General features: G+C 36.0%; 1 protein-coding gene across 2 annotated transcripts in view; it reads right to left on the bottom strand.

Moving 5' to 3' along the window:
• Positions 1 to 19,091, bottom strand: part of GRIK2 (glutamate ionotropic receptor kainate type subunit 2) — an 843,393-nt gene that overhangs the window by 228,590 nt on the left and 595,712 nt on the right. For both annotated transcript variants that reach the window (XM_040350159.1, XM_040350160.1), the window contains exon 12: positions 12,067 to 12,290. In XM_040350159.1, coding sequence (XP_040206093.1) covers positions 12,067 to 12,290 — 224 coding nt within the window. The remainder of the gene's footprint in view (positions 1 to 12,066; positions 12,291 to 19,091) is intronic.

Raw genomic sequence — 19,091 nt, 5'->3', positions numbered from 1 at the left:
AAATAAACTTACAATTTCTTCTTAAACAATATTAGAAATTATGCTTTTTTTTCTACACCTACACCTTACTTTTTATTTTCAGGTTATAACACATATGTTTACTTTGTCAGTAATATATTACTGTAAATATCTATTTTACTTTGTTGATTACACTAATGGCAATATGTCATCATTATATAAAATAATATATAGTATTTAGTTGGTTAAAGGATTTCATATAACTTGGTTTATGTTACATATACATACAATTTATGCCTATGTGAAATAAAATCATAAACCTGTAACGAAAGAGAGTTTTCAATATAGAAAATAGTTTCTCTCGGGGGCTTCAGTAAAATTGGCACTAATAAAGTAGTTTGGGTTTACAAGCTTAAATTACCATGATACAAAAGGATTAGCATCACTGGCAGGGAAACTATTTATGTCTGGGAAGATTGTAACCTAGATACATTTACTGAAGCCTCTCTCAGACACAGCCATCCTTGTGATAGATTAAATAAAATTGACTGTATGAATATATACACTATATTACCAAAAGTAATGGGATGCTTGCTTTTACACACACATGAACTTTAATGGCATTCCAGTCTTAGCCCATAGGGTTCAATATTGAGTTGGCCCACCCTTTGCAGCTATAACAGCTTCAACTCTTCTGGAAAGACTGTGCACAAGGTTTAGGAGTGTGTCTATGGGAATGTTTGACCATTCTTGCAAAAACGCAGTTGTGAGTTCAGGAACTGATGTTGGATGAGAAGGCCTGACTCACAGTCTTATTTATCCCAAAGGTGTTCTATTGGGTTAAGGTCAGGACTCTGTGCAGGCCAGTCAAGTACCTTCACCCCAAACTCGCTCATCCATGTATTTTGGGATCTTGCTTTGTGCACTGGTACACAGTTATGTTGGAATAGGAAGGGGCCATCCCCAAACTGTTCACACAAAGTTGGGAGCATGAAATTGTCCAAAATGTCTTGGTATGCTGATGCCTTAAGAGTTCCCTTCACTGGAACTAAGGGGCCAAGCCCAACCAATTAAAAACAACCCCATACCATAATCCCCCCTCCACCAAATGCTTTTGACCAGTGCACAATGCAATGTCCATAAAGACATGGCTAAGCGAGTTTGGGGTGGAGGAACTTGAGTAGACTGCACAGAGTTCTGACCTCAACCCAATAAAGCACCTTTGGGATGAATTAGAGCAGAGACTGTGATCCGCGCCTTCTCTTCCACATCAGTGTTTGACCTCACAAATGCTCTTCTGGAAGACTGGTCAAACACTCCCATAGACACACTCCTAAATCTTGTGGAGAGCCTTCCCAGAAGAGTTGAAGCTGATATAGATGCAAAGGGTGGGCCAAATCAATATTGACCCCTACAGATTAAGACTGGGATGCCATTAAAGTTCATGTGTGTGTAAAGGCAGTCTCAATTCTTTCGGTAATATAGTGTACGTGTGATTGTGCATGTTCCTGTGTGTATGAATCAACAATACTGTATATCAAAGATGGGCCTATTAAATAACATATAAGTAATGTGCATAATCTTATACAATCAAAAAGCCAGCTTTCCAGATTGCCTAAAGTGACCTTGTCAATAAAATAAAAACATACCAAATAGACATACTTGTAAAATAAAACTGTAAAAATTTACATTATCTGCTGCTTGTGCTGCCAAACACTACTCTGTTTAGTAGAAATTCTCCACTGAAGATCATAGGGGAAACTCACACTTTCAGGAGTGTTGTTCCTCTGGTCTCCTACAATTCTTGCTGGTTCCTCCTATTGACATTCACGTCATTACACAATACAGTACAGGTCATTAAGAGGAACCAGTGAAAGCTGTGGAGGATTAGGGGAATTTATACTTTCAGAAATGTCAGGTTTCCCATAGAAAAAGAAGAATGTTTACTGAATGTAGTGGAGTTCGATGGTGTGGTATGGGCAGCAAAAAAGGAAGAAAGGTTAGCATTTACAATCTTCAATTACAGGTACAGTACAACTATTTGACATGTTCTATTTTAATGACGACCACTTTAAAGTTGTAATCGGATTGGGGCCAATGTTTTTCTCATACAGTTTTGTGTTTTTTGCTATTGATTAAACTAAAATTGCTCATGCATTTAGATCTGGACATTTTAAGGTATTATGTACTAAACAGTGTGTCACTTACCCACATCTTCATTTTAGAGGATAAAAATTTTGATGCATATTCTGAACCAACTTAGATGACAGTTGTTGCCCTTTCCTCATCATGAATCAGAAACTGCCAGTAACAATCAATAACTCAAGTTTTTCAACCTTGCTTCAAATATAATCAACAAACTTATAACAATGAAACTCAGATCTTAACCTCCCTGGCGGTATGATTATTTCAGATTTTAGGTGCTGAAAGCTGTACCATTATTTTGCATTGAAATTTGGCATTTTACATTGAAAGCCTGTAATTCTTAGGAATAACTCACTTAAATCTGTCCAAACTAAGGTCTTGTAGACATCTCGGGTATGATAAAGTTTGGAAAACAAAATCATAAATTATAATATAATAAATAACTATAAATAATTTTATCAAATAATAATGTAATTATAATAAAAAGTATTCAATAATGTAATCAGATCAAAAACACCGAAATTTGCTCAGTTGCAGAATTGTCGCTGTCATTACTTTTATCGTTTGATGACAAATTTCTCCACAAATCCCCATCGCTCAATTCCGCAAGTGATTCTAATTTATTGTCGCTGTTTTCTAGCTGGTCTAAAACCACTTTTGATGTAAAGGGACACTTTTTGGTTGCTATGGACAATCTCTAGTTTCCAGGCAGAAAGTACAGCTTTTATTATATAAAAGTGCATGAAGACCACTAGGGACAAAGGGGTGTGTATTTATTTCATACAGTACTGTAATCTATAAGATTACAGTATACTGTATGTATTATGTGTATTTACTTTTTTGAATTTGGCACCGATCTTCGCCCCGTGCGTCGTAACGTCGCAGGGAATGGAGCTCGGCGGCACACGGGCACTGTGAAACGAGCAAGGAGACACAGCTCAATCACACAGTGGGGAGGCATCACAGGAGCCAGGGACAAGGTAAGTAAACTCTGCCTGTGGACACTGCGAGGCAATCCCGAGTCTGGCTCGGGGTTACCGCTTTTGGTTCTGAAATTCCACCCCGAGCCAAACTCGGGAATACCGCTGAGAGGGTTAATAGGTCAATTTTTATGAACTCAAACATTATCCACTCGTAGGAGATGATTTACTAAAGATCTGCCAGCATAACAAAATCAAGATATATGTTTTTATTTTCAGAAAAAAATCACAATTGTCTATTCAAAACAAACATATGTTTGAAAGACCTTTATTCATTCCGCACCTAAACAACAAATTTAAGATAGCTGTTTATATCAGGATGCTTCCTTTAGCGGTACTATTTAAGTTGAGGGCATTTAATGCCCTTAGTGTACTTTTATAAAAAATAAATCGCTCTTTAGTGTCGTTTCACATTGCTGTGCTGTCCGACATAGGATGTGATTCGCACTGCAGTGTAAATCACATGCGATCTCTGTGCGATGTGATTTCAGCCATACAGGTAGTATGGCTGAGTTTGCATCACATTTGGACCAAACTCGCACAGAACCCTTCTTTTGGTCTGCAGCAAAATCGGATTGCATGGGTGTTCATACCCATGCGATCCGATTCCTGTCCGAATTTGCATTTCGCACTGCAATATGCAAACTGATTTGGAGGAGTCGTTAACTTTTAATTGACACTCCCAACAGTTTGCATAGGGCAGTGTGAACCGTTGCCGGGAGACATGCGTTGTTGGAACCCGCAGTGGATTTGCAGGGTTCCCGCATCGTTGCAGTGTGAACTGGCCCTTAAAGAGAATATGTTTTGCAAATATATCTTATGTTTGAATTTGTTTTCAGTCAGAGTAAATAATACAAAAAAAAAAAAAGCTTTTATTTAGTATCCAAAAGGGAGACTCTCACCATGCCACATCCAAAACAAATTAACAAAATACTTTAGAACACAAAGAAGGAAAACTTTTTAGGCACATGAGGCAGAAAAAACATATTAAATAACATAGTTTATTCCACATTCTAAAAACATGTCATCTTGATTAAAAACATCCCCCTCCAACGAGGGGAAATATATTATATGTATATATGTCCCCTTGTTGGGGTAATGTTTTTATGAAGATGATATGTTCTTAGAATGTGGAATAAACTATGTTATTTTTTTTCTGCCTCATATTGTGCCTAAAAGTCTGCCTTTTTCTTTGTTACTTTGTGTTCTAGAGTTTTTATTTTTGTATTTAGGCAAATCTGTTGCTAAAGCTCAATGCCTTGTATGAAAATGTACACACCATAGTGAATGAGTCAGAGAAGTAAATAGTCCCTCCTTCCCCTTTTGTTAAGAACAGGCTACATGGAATTTTAATAAGAGGGTCTAAGGAAACCGCTTTTGGTGTTATCTTTCTTTAGAAAACCATAATGCTTTGTGACAGAAGTGTAATTGGTGTAACCCATACTAAAAGCTGATTTGTAAAACAAAAAAAACTGTCAGTGCCAGCCCAATCACAAGTGACCAGGGCAGGGATGCTTATGACATCATTGACCTAATATAGCCATATGATCATATTAGATCAATGACATGTGCCACAGCTGATTGGGCCAGCACTGACAGCTTCCTTCTGGATTCAGACTGATCCCAAGCAATATAAAGCAAATAAAAGCATACAAATAAAAATAAAAGCTTTGATGTTACCTTTACTGGCATGTCAGAACTAGGCATTTTAGATGACTACAAGATCTGCCCACACTACATGCTATTCCCTAAAAAGATTACAACTCCCAGAAAACATGTAGGTTTCTTTTATGATCTGTCTCTTTTTTTACACAGTACACAGCTATAAATAACACGTCATGCATGCCATAGGCCAGCCTAACAGTTAAGTATGTATGAAGACACTAGTTGCTGATATGGGAAATATGTTTTTTTTTTTGCTATATTTACTGACATCGAAATTTAAACTATGTTTTTTTCTCCAGTCATGTCATATTTTATATTCGGCTCCCCTATGACTCTTATTTTAAACATATATCTTGACAAACTAAATTATCCTGCTGTGTCTATTGCTTTAGATGCATTTGGTATTTTTTGTGGGAACAATTTTAAGAGTTTTTTTGCAATAATTCACTTTGATGTGTATATTCAACACTTAGGCAGAAATTTATAAGCCTGCGCAAATTGATGTATGTGATGAGGTGAACCTGAGGGCACATGAGTCCTAAATGTAACTGGCATATTATTCCAGTATGACAACAGCCTCTCTGACAGCAGATTATTTCAGCAATGGAAATCCAAGCTAAACAGTTTGCAATTTTAAACTGCATAATAATTCACAGCTGCCTTTCAATGTACATTAAATGTCATACCTTGCAATGACAGGCATACAAACCTGTTACATTCAGAATGACTCCTTTACATTCAGATCCCTTGAAAGTATGAACATTTCTATTTTATTGACATGAACAGGTGGCACTGAAAGGGGAGTTCTGCTTTTTTTACAGATACAGGAGATGCTGGTTGCTATATTGTGAATATTTAAAACATGTTTTTGCCCATCTTGGTCCATTGTAAATACTAGTTCTGATCTGATAAATATATGTTTACTGGACTTTACAACTGTTGTCCTCGAAGTTTGCTTACAGACCAAGTTTTTTCATCAGACACAACATTTTTAATTGGTGTCTCTGGTGAATAATTATAAGCAGACTAAGATTTCACAAAGATCATATTTGCTGATGAGATGTATATCCCTGTTATATGACTGCTGGACTCACAGGGGTTGATTTACTAAAATTGTAGAGTACAAAATCTGGTGCAGCTGTGCATGGTAGCCAAACAGCTTTTAATTTCAGCTTGTTCAATTAAGATGTGACCAAAAAAAAAACTTGGAAGCTGATTGGTTTCAATGCAGAGCTGCACCAGATTTTGCACTCTGCAGTTTTAGTAAATCAACCCTACAGTGGATTTTTGGTCTGTATTTGGAAAACTAAAGGCTGTAGCTGAAATGTAATGAAGGTATAATTGTATTTCTTATGGTTTAAAAGGAAACCATTTGGGGTTGTCTTCAAGATTTGAAGATATGTTGAAAATCTCTGCCAAAAAAATCTGCTTATTTCCCTATTTTTTTAAAGAAAACCTGTTGGAAGCTGCCATTGCTGTCATGCTTCTTAAAATTCTAGACGCTTGACTGACTCTAGCAACAATAGCTTCAGACTTACTAACCCAGAAGTAGAATGCAGCATGCCAGGTCAGAGATAACTCTTGATCTGCGCACTGCACACATTGGATCAGTGTGTCTGGCATTGGGTAGATTTTCAGTGACAATATACATAGTTATACTATAATGACAGAACACTGTTATGTTGCTATACATTTTATCATACCAATAATGAAAAAAAACGTTTTATTTTCTTTTTCTTTTGTGCTAAATGAAAAAATAGTTCTACTTCCTCTGAGCAATATTTACTATACAGTGCCAATTAAAGTATTTGAAGCAAGGTAAAAACATTTACTATAGAACATGAGGGCATATTGTCCATAAAACTAATAAATAGTCTAAACGTTATCATAGGCTTATCTAATAATAATATTAATAATAATAATAATAATAATAATAATAATAATAATAATAATAATATAAAAAAAAGGCTGTAATAAGTAAAAAAAAAACCTATGTGTTTACATATCTTCTTTTTTTCTACAACCAATGCATTAACCTTTATTTTTTAATCCGGTGAAAGCGTTATAATGCGCATGACAGTTGTCTCTCAAAATCACTGATTATCAGCCAAGAAAAGTGTAAACAGACACATATACTTTCCTTTCTTAATGGTTGTTATGATTTACTGTACAATGCCCAAAAGCCCTATTAAAAAGAGTCCAAGAGGTTTTCACCAAGAATTGTCCAAAAGTCTAAAAAGTTTACTTTTTTAATTTTTAATTGTACATTTAGGGTTGTGTGTTGTGTTGTATGCATTTAGAGAAACATTTAGAGAATCATAATATGTTTTATCTTTGTTTATACATGGTATAAAATCCCCAGCATTATTTACAATGTTTGCCATTTATTTGGGATTATATAATATTCCCTATAGAAATGTTTACTTCTATAAATGCCAGGCATATTCAGTGTACTCAACAGATTGCAATATGATTTTTTTTACATGGTATATAACTGACTTGTTTATTTCACTTTATTGCCTAGACAACAAACTGTTTTTATTGTGGTTGTTGAAATAAACCTACATCTATGCCCTTGTTTTCCCTTGGAATGTATTGGTCTTTTAATCTTCATTTGTTGATCTGTTCTACTCTTGTTGTTCTACTTATTGTAGCTCTGAATCAGCTCTGAAAGAAGCAATACACAAGAGGTGTCTAAAAGCTGAGCAAGCAAAAATGTGGACAGCTAGCACTGACAAAAAATAAATTGAACTAGAAATGAATATTAACATACTGGATAGAATTATAGGGATGTTACAAATACTGTATTTGTATGACATTTGTTTTAAATCAGAGTAGGGGTTGTTTCATAAATATAGTACAGGCCAACATCATATGCTTTATTTATAGAATGTTTGGTATTGGGGTGGATTATAACAGTTGTTCTACACAAGCTTTCTACAAAGAATTCTGTCAAGCAAGGTGTCATTAGTGCAAATCATATGCACATTGTCAGCAATGTCTTACTACAGCTTGGTAAATTCTAAAGGAATACTATAAATTATATCCAGGGCAAAGCAACAGTTTAACTTGAATCTCCCTATTTGCAGTATGATAAATTTTCCCTTGCTTCAGCCCCCCCCCCCCCCATGATTCTGGCATTGGTAGCTGAAGAAAGTACTTCTGAGTATGCAGGCATATGTTACTCACTCTAGCTGACAGCGCTGAACCAATCACAGCTGAAACAACCTTTTTTAAGCCATGAGTGTGATGATTTGTAGGGTAGTAAAAGGATGGTAAGTAAATATGTCTTTGAACAATATTTACTATAAAGTATCCAGCCCTCCACCAGTTCATCTGTATTCATTTATGATTTTAAAAATTATTCATTGGCTGTCTTGCAGGGACATGTGCAGGACCAAATCCTCGCCCTCCCCTTTTCCTTTGCCAACAATAATATGCCTCCTTCCTCGTGTTCCCTGATGCCTTTGGGATACTGTTTTACTTTACACATTCTGCTACTTGTGTGTTAGACTTAAACACAGCCTTTTTAAGAAAGGCAGTACACACAAGTGCACACAAATCTGTAAAATAGCTCAATTCTCTTGTCTAATCTAAATTCAATCAACTGAAATCTGATTGGTTGCTATAAGCTACTGTAGTTTACACATCATTATATCTTCTAGCCTTGCTGAATAGGCCTTAACCTCTTTGAAGCATAACTAATTAGACGTGTGGTTTAAAAAAAAAAAAGCAGTTGATGGGGTACAAGGCACTCATTTGGTTAGAAATAGCTCGCAAGGGCTTTACCAGCAATCCCATATTTGTAAGCCACTGTCCTTTTTAGCCTAGAACCCTGTCTGCATGTGCGTGCTATCTAATAATCAGATAAGCATGCCTGAATGATTATCCACTCACCTTTGTCTTTAACTATCCCAACATTATTTTCTGCTACTGCAACAATATTTCACTTTATTTACAATAGTGGAGTTAAATGTTTATTTAACCCCAATCTTTACTAAGAGCCCATCTATGCTATTACATTAATCATTCTATTACTGTATGTCCCCCCTTTTAGCTATATGTATATATAATCAAAGGGTAAGGAGGTCCAGCAGCTGTTTATAGGGTGTGTGCATTATTGTGGGGACTTTAGATTCCCTTTTTCTTAGAGAGATAGGGACTTACCATTTATTTGATTCAAGTTAAGAAAAAAGATTAGCATTTGATTCATTTGAGTGTTTGTAGATCAGAGAACTATATTTTTTAGTGATATCCTGAAGATTGCTATGAATGCTCATATCTCTTATATAAATCTTTGTAAATATCTCTTATATAGAAAACATTTAACCACTCTTCCTTTTATTGTTAGAGTTTTTCCAACATGATCCTTTCCTTCATTTAGCGCAGGAAAAGAGGCTTTGCAGTGAAAGTCTTATTAATTTTTCTATACAGAAAATGGAAGGATGGGCATCCAGTTGCATAGAAATGTTTCTGCATGTTGGAAAATACATACACAGCAGCATATGCTTTCCACGGCATCTTTATCAACCTCTAATGGATTAGTAATTGCTCAATCAACAAGCAATGGTCAAAATCGCCATAACATACTATTGCTATCATCAGGATATAGATAGATGTACTATCATCAGGATATAGATAGATATACTATACTATATATACTATATATACTGTGTATATACTATGTATATATATATATATATATACACACACACACAGTATATATATATATATATATACATATATATATATATATATATATATATATATATATATATATATATATATATATATATATATATATACCTTCAAAAAGTCTGTAGACTAATTGTTTTCATTTTCAAGCACTCTATGATCCTTAAATTATATGTGCATTATGGTTGGTTGTATTTACAAAGATGTCACTGAGTATGTTTTAAATCTTTAAGGATAACTTCAGAACACTTAGGTATTATATATTTAAATGCTACTGGCATTTTAAATATTTTGGCTGATAATATCATACCCTTTTAGGGCAAAGAAATAAAAAGCTGTTGTATATAGTAGGAAATATTTTCTGAAGGCTAAAACCATCCGGAATAAATTGGGAATTCTATTAAATAAACATGGGAGCTAAATCAAAGTAATGTATTATTTATTAACATAGCATAGTAACCTGCACTGAAAGATGGTTGGTGATGTATCTCTTTTATGACTTAAAAAAGTGCCTCTTAAACTGTCTGAAAAACAGTTCAGATAGTAATGCTGTAATGGGAATGGAAATATTTTAGTGATATGTGAAATTGCTCTTTGGCTGTGAGCCAACACATGAAATGTTAAGCGGTTTTATAAAGTAAGTAAAATGTGCCTCAGTGGTTCTATGCAAAAACAGTGTTCATATATTGATAAGCAACATTATGGAGGAAGACTTTTGATTTTTACAGCACAGATACTTAGCAGATTTTTAAATAACTTCTTTGTAGTGTCAGCCTTAAATCCAGCATAGCTTGGCATATCAGAATTCCCTTATCACTACTTTAAATTCTTTTCATGTTTAATAATTTAAAAAGAGGTTGAAAACACTATGATTGTTATATCTCCATTCCTTATAGCTTTAATTGTATCTAGAGTTTCATTATAGTGTAATTGCATTCAAAAGGCATCTCTTTTCATTCAAAGGTTTTTCTTTTGTATAGAGAGGAGCAAAATTAATCTAGTCATATGTAGCTCAAATGTCAGCCAATTCGTGTTGAAATTCAAGCTGTAGATGGCCCTGTTGGCACCACTGTCTCGACAAACGTTACCAACTGACTGGAGTGGAAATCGAACCCTTTCAGATGCAGTCACTGTTTGAGTATTTAAACAGCAGCACGATACAATAGCCTTCATAGCTTTTATTCAAACAACTGCTAATACCATAGCTAGCAGTGTAGATAGTGTATTTACACCCTTTAGCAGAATGAAAGCGAAAAATCTAAAAGTGTTTGGCTAGCTTTAGGCCCACATCACACCAGCGATTCTATCACTGGCCTCACCTTGCCAAAGACAAAATCACTGAGGTGCAGCTGTTGCTTTATCTGATGGAAACTCCTCCCTGCAGAATCTCAATATCTTGAGAAGGAAGAGTGATTTAGGGACATTGTAGTGTTTTGGCCCCCAAGGGGGTGACACCATTTGACAAAGTGTATAAACACCTATTATTTATCATGTTGAGTTATTTCTAGTGTTATATAAGCCCCAGAACTAAAGAAGAAACTGTGGGAACAATATACCCCAAATAAACCATACTCCACAGTAACCATTTGCTGTTTATGTGACTGGAGCAGAAAGATAGAGTATATACCCTGAAATGATAACACAGGTCGAAGTATAACCCAGAAAAAAAACATATATAACCTTTTTTAAACTCTATAAAAAGTAAAAAAAAGTGATAGGCACTTGGCATAACTGTTTTAAACTCAGTTCTTACTAGGTCAGTTTAGCAATGGACTTTCTAATAATGATGTGACATGCTATTTTTATCTTGACATATGTGAATTTTGCTACACTATTAATTTGTTCATTGAATGCACAGATACACTGAGAATTGTTTGTAATGTAAAGTTATTGGCTTTCATCCTAATTTTTATGTACAAAAATGTTTTATTCCATGATGCTGTTTAATAGATTAAAATTAAACACATACAGAAGGAGATATTAGAAAATGTTATGCTCATATACACTTGAGCATCCACTTGGTTAACAAAAAAAATGACACAAGTCAACCTCATTGTGTTTTTTAGGTAAAAAAAAGGGTTTAGAGTTGCTAATTTATAATCTTAATTGCTAAAATACTTAAAATATACAGATTATATGGCTGATTGGTTGTTTACCAAGCTTGAGCAAACTTTGGAAAGCTACCGAATACCACTGCTGGAAGCTCACCTCCATAAATAAAGCATATATTTGCTTTTAGCCCTAAACAATTTCTAACAAAGATTATACAAACAATGTTAAGGCAGTTGTGGGTTTAGATTTTTTTATGTTTACATAAAAGAAAGAGATTTACTTGTGCAGAATAGGATTCTTGAAGAGTAAGATTCAGAATAGAGTTTGACATATGCAGTTATTAGTTAATAATAACTTAGTTGCAGCAAATATAGATGTGAAAATGTATAGTATCAATCATTATAAGTATCATAGACACACAATTTTTGGTGAGAGCCTCAAAGGACTTGCATTTCAAAACATCAGAATATTGAAACAAAGTAAAATGTAAAGCACGTGTGACTTTTGACAGTTACATATCAAGATATAAAAGTCCATAACTGTCAAACAATCACAGTAGTAGATATGTTACCTGGCTATGACAAAGAGCACACAACTGACACCCAAGTAAGCCAGCAGAATATACATCCATATATCAGGGGAAAGAGGATTCAGGAAGGAGAAGACGCCTGGGTTTGTACCATTAGGCTTTCGGTACAAAATACTTATTCCAAGAGTCATAAACGGTTTGGTGAAGTCGATAACCTGTTCTCGCACATAGGTAATAGCCAGTGGTGCAACTGCAAGGTCAGCTTTCTGTTGATAAAAACAAAACACAAGAAAGATAGTGAGTGACTCAAACTTAACAGAAAAACTAACTAAATTCAACTCAGAAATGTATAAAAACAGTTTACACTTTAGTAGACAAAACTCCATAGTAATACATGCCATAACATTTTAATTGAGAGCTTATATATCTAGCCCTACATAGATGATGTCCAAAGTAAACATGAACACAGTAAGGTTAGTTTTTTTCTCAAATGCAAGCCCTTTTGTGCTGCAATGCATCAGTACAGCATAGTTGCCAAGTGTCCCAGGATTTTGGACCCTGTGCTGCAGTGTCTATGTCCCAGGAGTGGCAGTGGCATACTGGATCCTAAAAAGCACTAAAATATTGATACTGTCAGTTGGAGAGATCTCTGCAGGACAGTGCAAGTATAGGTTGAGCCTTATATAATTCTAGCAAGAGGCAGCAATGTTGGAGCTGACGCTAAGATAAGAAAACACTTAAAACGAATGCAGGGAAAACTCTTACTAACTTCAAGTGCTGGGGGTATACATTTTAATGCCACTGACTATCAATGTTGGGGGGGGGCACATTGCAGTGCCATTGATCACCAGTGCAGGACGTAAAATTTTACTGCCACAGACCATCAGTTTAGGGGGGTTAAACTGCATTGAAACTAACCGACAATCATAGGGGGTTTAAATATCACTGCCACTGTTCCCTAATACTAGCAAGAGTAAAGTAGTATTGCCACTGACACTGCTGCTGGGGACATTCATTGCGACCACTGACACCAATGCTGAAAGTTACTCTCATTCTTGCTGACACCAATTCCAAGGATATTACTGATGGGTATTATTCAACTCCCAATTTCTCTTAAACCAAACCATATATTATATTCTGGGAGGATGGTGCAACACTAGTCAATTCCATTAAGCTACACCCACTTGATTTACCACACTGATTTTTATTTATACCCTCAAGCAATTGGGGGGATAAATATTTTAAAATATTTTCTGATAAAAGAGTTTGAGATTAATTGATAGCAGTATAAACATTTTGGAAAATCATAACCCCCTTTGGAGCCCTAGAAAAACGTAATTGTCCTTCCAAGATAAGTACAGTTAGATGGTATGCAGTCTACCACTGTAGGAGGTTTGGGTAAACAATCTTATGATCTGTTCTTCATTAAGTAAGGTTTTGCAAGTTAGAGGTGGCTTCCCCCACAGCTCCCGCTATCAATCTGGTTAGTGATCCTCCACCAGCCTGATTTTTAGCCCTGCTCCCATTTGTCCTCCTGGCATATACCTCTGCAACCTCCCCGAAACCACCACTGGCCCTCTGCACAAGAGAGATGACTCAGAAAGGGAAGGAAGATGCAGTGGCCCCAGACTCCCAAGATGGCACCTCCACAGACTTGCCACAGAGAGTTTAAAAAAGTTAAGACATTCCTACAGCGTCTCCAACTGACCTATGCAATGTTATACCCTACTAAGCTTAATATCATAGGCATTGGACAAGTGCATTTTTTCAAATCCGCAAAAGATGCCTCAGGCCTGGCTGGACCGTAATGAACAAACCCTCAGCCATCAATAAGGTGATGATGAAGGAGACGGAGCGCAACTATTTTTTTCTGGCTTCAAATGTAAGATGTGCCTCTTTCCATTTCAAACTATTTTCTTGATGCTCTCTGGCTGGGCATAATATCGCAGTTTGAGCTGCGAGCCACATTCTGTAAATTTCCTACCAGATACCTACTGGATAGTTAACTCTACATGCTCGGCAATCTTTTTAGATAACTGTTCTGCCCTATTGACAGCTACTATTTTTTTTTGTACTTTGACTCTTATTTTTTGTCACTGTATCAATATGTATGGTGTAACATGGGTTAGCACCATTGTGCATTTGCATTACAAAGCATTAACAAAATGAAACCACCTGGAAGAGCTGTTCTGTGGAGACCGTTGAAGGTTCTCTGCACATAGACTTTGTTTCTGTATACTGCATGGGATTGTCTGTGAAGTTACTCCAATGGCCTATAAGATGCTTGTCTGATCCATCTAATCTGGTACTGACTTATTTATTATTTTGCAAACCTACATAACAGAAGTCTTAGTGAAGTCTTGAAACATTAGGTGGGGTTTGTAACCCCTTAAACATACTATGAACTTCTCCTGCTTAATTAATCTTCAATCTGCTATTTTTAGGAAACTCAACTGACTGCTAATGCCCAGTGCTGCCTCCCTTATTCCTGGGTGGGCCAGGCCTATAACTCCATGCATACATCATGTCCTCATGGAATGAGTGTCCTGATACATGGCTCCTTAGGTTTCAAAGAATATGATGTTAAGGTAGACTCAGAGGATAGCTACATGTTTCTGCACTATTTGCATAGATACCTTGAAATGTATTTTAGCATGTATACATATTCCCTCACCTTTTACTAAAGTGGTGCTCCAGCTTCTGATTTTTTATTAAATGAGAAGCCGGATCTCCCATTGCTAATTATTGGTGATTTCAACTATTACCCGAATGCCTGTCTTGACAGGCATTCAGTTCACCAGACTCTGCCCATTTGAGGGGTAAACCTTTGGCAAGGTTATCACAAGAGGTGGGCTGGATGGATGTCTACAGATTTCAGAATCCATTGACTAAACAATTTTCCCATCTCGAGTCTCCATCTCGATCTCAGTGTGGGTAAACCAGTTATGCTTCCCTATGTTGCCAAATTTACCTATAGACCCCAAAGTGTCTTGGATCATTCTCTCTTGGTAGTGAGGCTCCAGGTGTCACTGCCTACTACATTGTCTAAGGCTCCATGGAAGTTCAACACCTTTAAGCTACAACATTTCTCATCCCATGGTGCGGTGGAGCGAAGAATGGCTGAGTTATTTATGCATCAGGACCCTTATGGCTTCCCTCTCATACAATGGAAAGTATTCAAGGCCTATTTAAGGGGCCTGATGTACAGGATCAGGTGGAGTTCCAAGATCAACAGCTGAACCAAAAATATATTGATAACTCCTCTGACTCCACTAAGGAGGCCTGGCAGTCTGCACAGTCAGTCTATGAGCATTTAATCTCCTCCTTAGTGGGGAAGAAAAGGTTTAACTCCAGACTGGCATTTTGTTGAAGAAGGGAAGAAATCTAGCTGCCTCTTGGCAAAAATTGCAAATTCTCTCCAACACTAACTTGCCATAAACCATAAAGTAATGCTCTATGCAGATGATACTCTGCTTCTACTTGGTGATCCAGATTCTGCCTTGCAGGAGGCCATGGTCACTTGGTAGATTGGTAGATTTTCAGGATTTACCATAAATCTGCTCTAATGTTACTAGATGGGGATAATACACAGTCAGTAGCTCTAGTGTGCCATATTCCCATTATTACTTATTTTAGATATTTAGGGGTCCAGGTGTCTCAATCCATTTTGAATGTTGCCATTTGAACATCTACCCCTTCTACAGCAGTTTCATGATCGCATTAAAATCTGGAATTCCCTTCCCCTTCGGTGACAGAAAAGGTACATTTTATCAAGATGATTTTCATGCCTCAGTTACTCTATTTTTTTCTTAATGCCCCTATGGCAGTGTTTCTCAATTCCAGTCCTCAGGCCCCCCCAACAGGTCAGGTTTTCAGGATTTCCCTCAGATGAAAAGGCTGTGGTGATTACTAAGGCAGTGAAACTGATCAAATCACCTGTGCAAAATAATGGAAATCCTGAAAATCTGACCTGTTGGGGGGGCCTGAGGACTGGAATTGAGAAACACTGCCCTATGGTAACCCCTCATAAGATTTTCAGGCAATTTATTCCCCTTTTAAAACTCTAATTTGGAAGGACCATGTTCCTAGAATTAAACTAGAACATATGTAGCACCCTAAAGACAATAGTAGTCTGGCCGTGACCAATCCCTGATTGTATTACCTGGCGGCTCAGTTGCATCATTTGCTCAGAACCCTGAATATGGTGGATAATAGTTCTAATCGTAGCTCTTCATATGCTTTGATGCTTTACACTACCCGCAGTGAATCCATTCCACAGGCCCTTGAAGCTCAGGCTTTTGGAAAACCGAACACATCTTATTCTACGTTTAACCTCATTCAGAAAATCTGGAATAAAACTAAACACCTTCAGAGAGTAAATGATTTTACTGAATTCAGTCCTATCTGTCATAATGTCACCTATGTAGAGCCAGCTAAGTTACAATACGATGCAAAGTGGAAATTATATGGGGTTACACATCTTTCATGACAGGACTCTTCTGTCTTTTGCTAAACTCCAGAACAAATTTAACCTACCATCCTCCATGTATCTTTACTACATGCAGCTAAGTCATGCTATTAAGGCTCAGAGTAATTTCTTTGAGTGGATGTTGTCCCCCTAATCCCATTTTCAACCTTATTAGGGCTGCTGAATCCTCTAAAGGCTTCATATCAGAATGCTATGCCATGCTTTTACAATCTTTTCTTAAGTAGCACCCCTTACAGGTGGTGAAGAAATGGGATGGTGATGTAGGTCAGATTGCGTGTGAACAATAGGAGGAGGCCTTTCAATCAGTAGTGACTTGCTCTTTAAATGTGACACAGAGGTTGACCCAATTGTACATCCTACTATGGGTATATTATATTCCTCACAGACTCTCATGTACCAGATGCAAACGGGACAATGGAGACTTGATTAATCTCCTAATGAGATTCTTAAATGTACACCCTTATTGGAAAGGGGTGGTTGACATGCTGAATGCAGTGTTTCAGGTATCTTTCCCCTGGATCCAAAATGCTGTATACGTACTTAGTATGCTGAATGACTTTTACTAATGAGGCAATCGTAAGAGCATTGTTTCAGGCTTGTAAATTAATACTCATACACTGGAAGTCAGAGGACCCACCCACTTTGGGAAAATGGATTAAGAATTTTGGAAGTAATTTGAGGTTGGAGAAATATGTTTATTAGCACAGACAGTGCCTGAACAAGTACAAACAATTATGGACACATTGGTTAGATGCTCCTGGGCTAGCGCCCACAGATCAAATTATGGACAGATTGTTGGGAGTTAAAACTGGGGGATCATGCAATACAGTATGTGCTTAGATTCAGTTCTGCATATGCATGTATGTAGCGATCCTGACAATACAGCTGCATACTTTCTGTGTAACAACTTGACTTTTTGCTGTTGTTCTTGTTTGGCTTAATTCTGACCCACTTCAACAGTGTACTAAATTGCATTTAATGGCAAATCTACGGTTCTAACAATAAATAAAGTTTTTTCTTGGATAAAAGAAAAATTATTTAGCTGTTACCTACCTGAAACATTGTGTAATATACCATATAAATCAGTAATTTATTTCCTTTTAAATTGATTTATTTGCTTTTTTTTCTTAACCTCCCTGGCGGTATGATTCTGTCTGGAATTACGTACCAAAAGCGGTACAATTATTTGCAAGGAAATTTGGCGTTTTATACTGTAGGCCTGTAATTCTTAGGAATAACTCACTTAAATCTGACCAAACAAGAATCTAATAGGCATCCCGAGTATGACATTTTTTAAAAAACAAAATTATAAATTATAATATAATAAATAATTATAAATAATTATAACAAATAATAATATAATTCTAATAAAAATTATTCAATAATGTAATCAAATCAAAATCACTGAAATTTTCTCAGGTGCAAAATTGTCGCTGTCATTATTATTATTTTTTTATGACGAATTTCCCCACAAATCACTATCGCACAATTCTGCAAGTGATTATAAATTATTATCGCTGTTTTTTAGCTGATCTAAAACCATTTTTGACATAAAGGGACACTTTTGGTTGCTATGGACAATCTACAGTTTGCAGGGAGAAAGAAAGGTTTTTATTATATAAAATGACATGTAGGACACTGGGCAGACCACTAGGGACAAGGGGGGTGTTTTTTTTTTTACATACAGTACTGTAATCTATAAGATTACAGTATACTGTATGTATAGTGTTTGTTTACGTTTTTAATTTGGCGCCGTTCTCCGCTCCCGTGCGTCGTAACTTCGCAGGGAACGGAGATCGGCGGCACAGGAGGACGCTGTGTGAATCGAGCGAGGTCCCGCTCGCTCACACAGCGCGGTGGCATCGCTGGATCCAGGACAAGATAAGCCAGCGCACGCTGCAGGCTCTGCATAGCTACCCCGAGCGTGACTCGGGGATACCGATCGCAGCATGAAAAACCCACCCCGAGTCACGCTCGGGGATACCGCCAGGCAGGTTAAACTATATTTCCACAAAACTCAATCAAATGTATTGGTTCAACTTATTCACGATAACCCATGATAGGATGTAATTACAATTTGGACCCAAATTAACAGTCCATGAACAAAGCCAAAATTGAAAATGATTATATATATATATATATATATATATATATATATATATATAAAAAAAAAATATATATATATATATATATATATATATTTTTATATATATATATATATATATATATATATATATATATATAGATAGATATAGATAGATAGATAGATAGATAGATAGATAGATATCTACAGTATATATATATATATATATATATATATATATATATATATATATAAATATCTATCTATATATATATATATATATATATATATATATATATATATATATATATATATATATATATATATATATATATATATATATATATATATATATATATATAGATAGATACAATTAAAAACACATTTTAGGAACACTTAAAGCCTAATTTTACCTAAACTTAGTATGTCTCTTCTGCTGCCAAAAGAAAGTGCTAACCAGCTCATCTAGATTGTTAAAGTAGGATTTAGGGACCC

Source organism: Rana temporaria, chromosome 4 (assembly GCF_905171775.1).
Source record: "Rana temporaria chromosome 4, aRanTem1.1, whole genome shotgun sequence".
NCBI classification, from domain to species: Eukaryota; Metazoa; Chordata; class Amphibia; order Anura; family Ranidae; genus Rana; species Rana temporaria.
The sequence above is the reverse complement of the archived record's forward strand: the minus strand, read 5'-3'. Positions and strand labels throughout refer to the sequence as shown.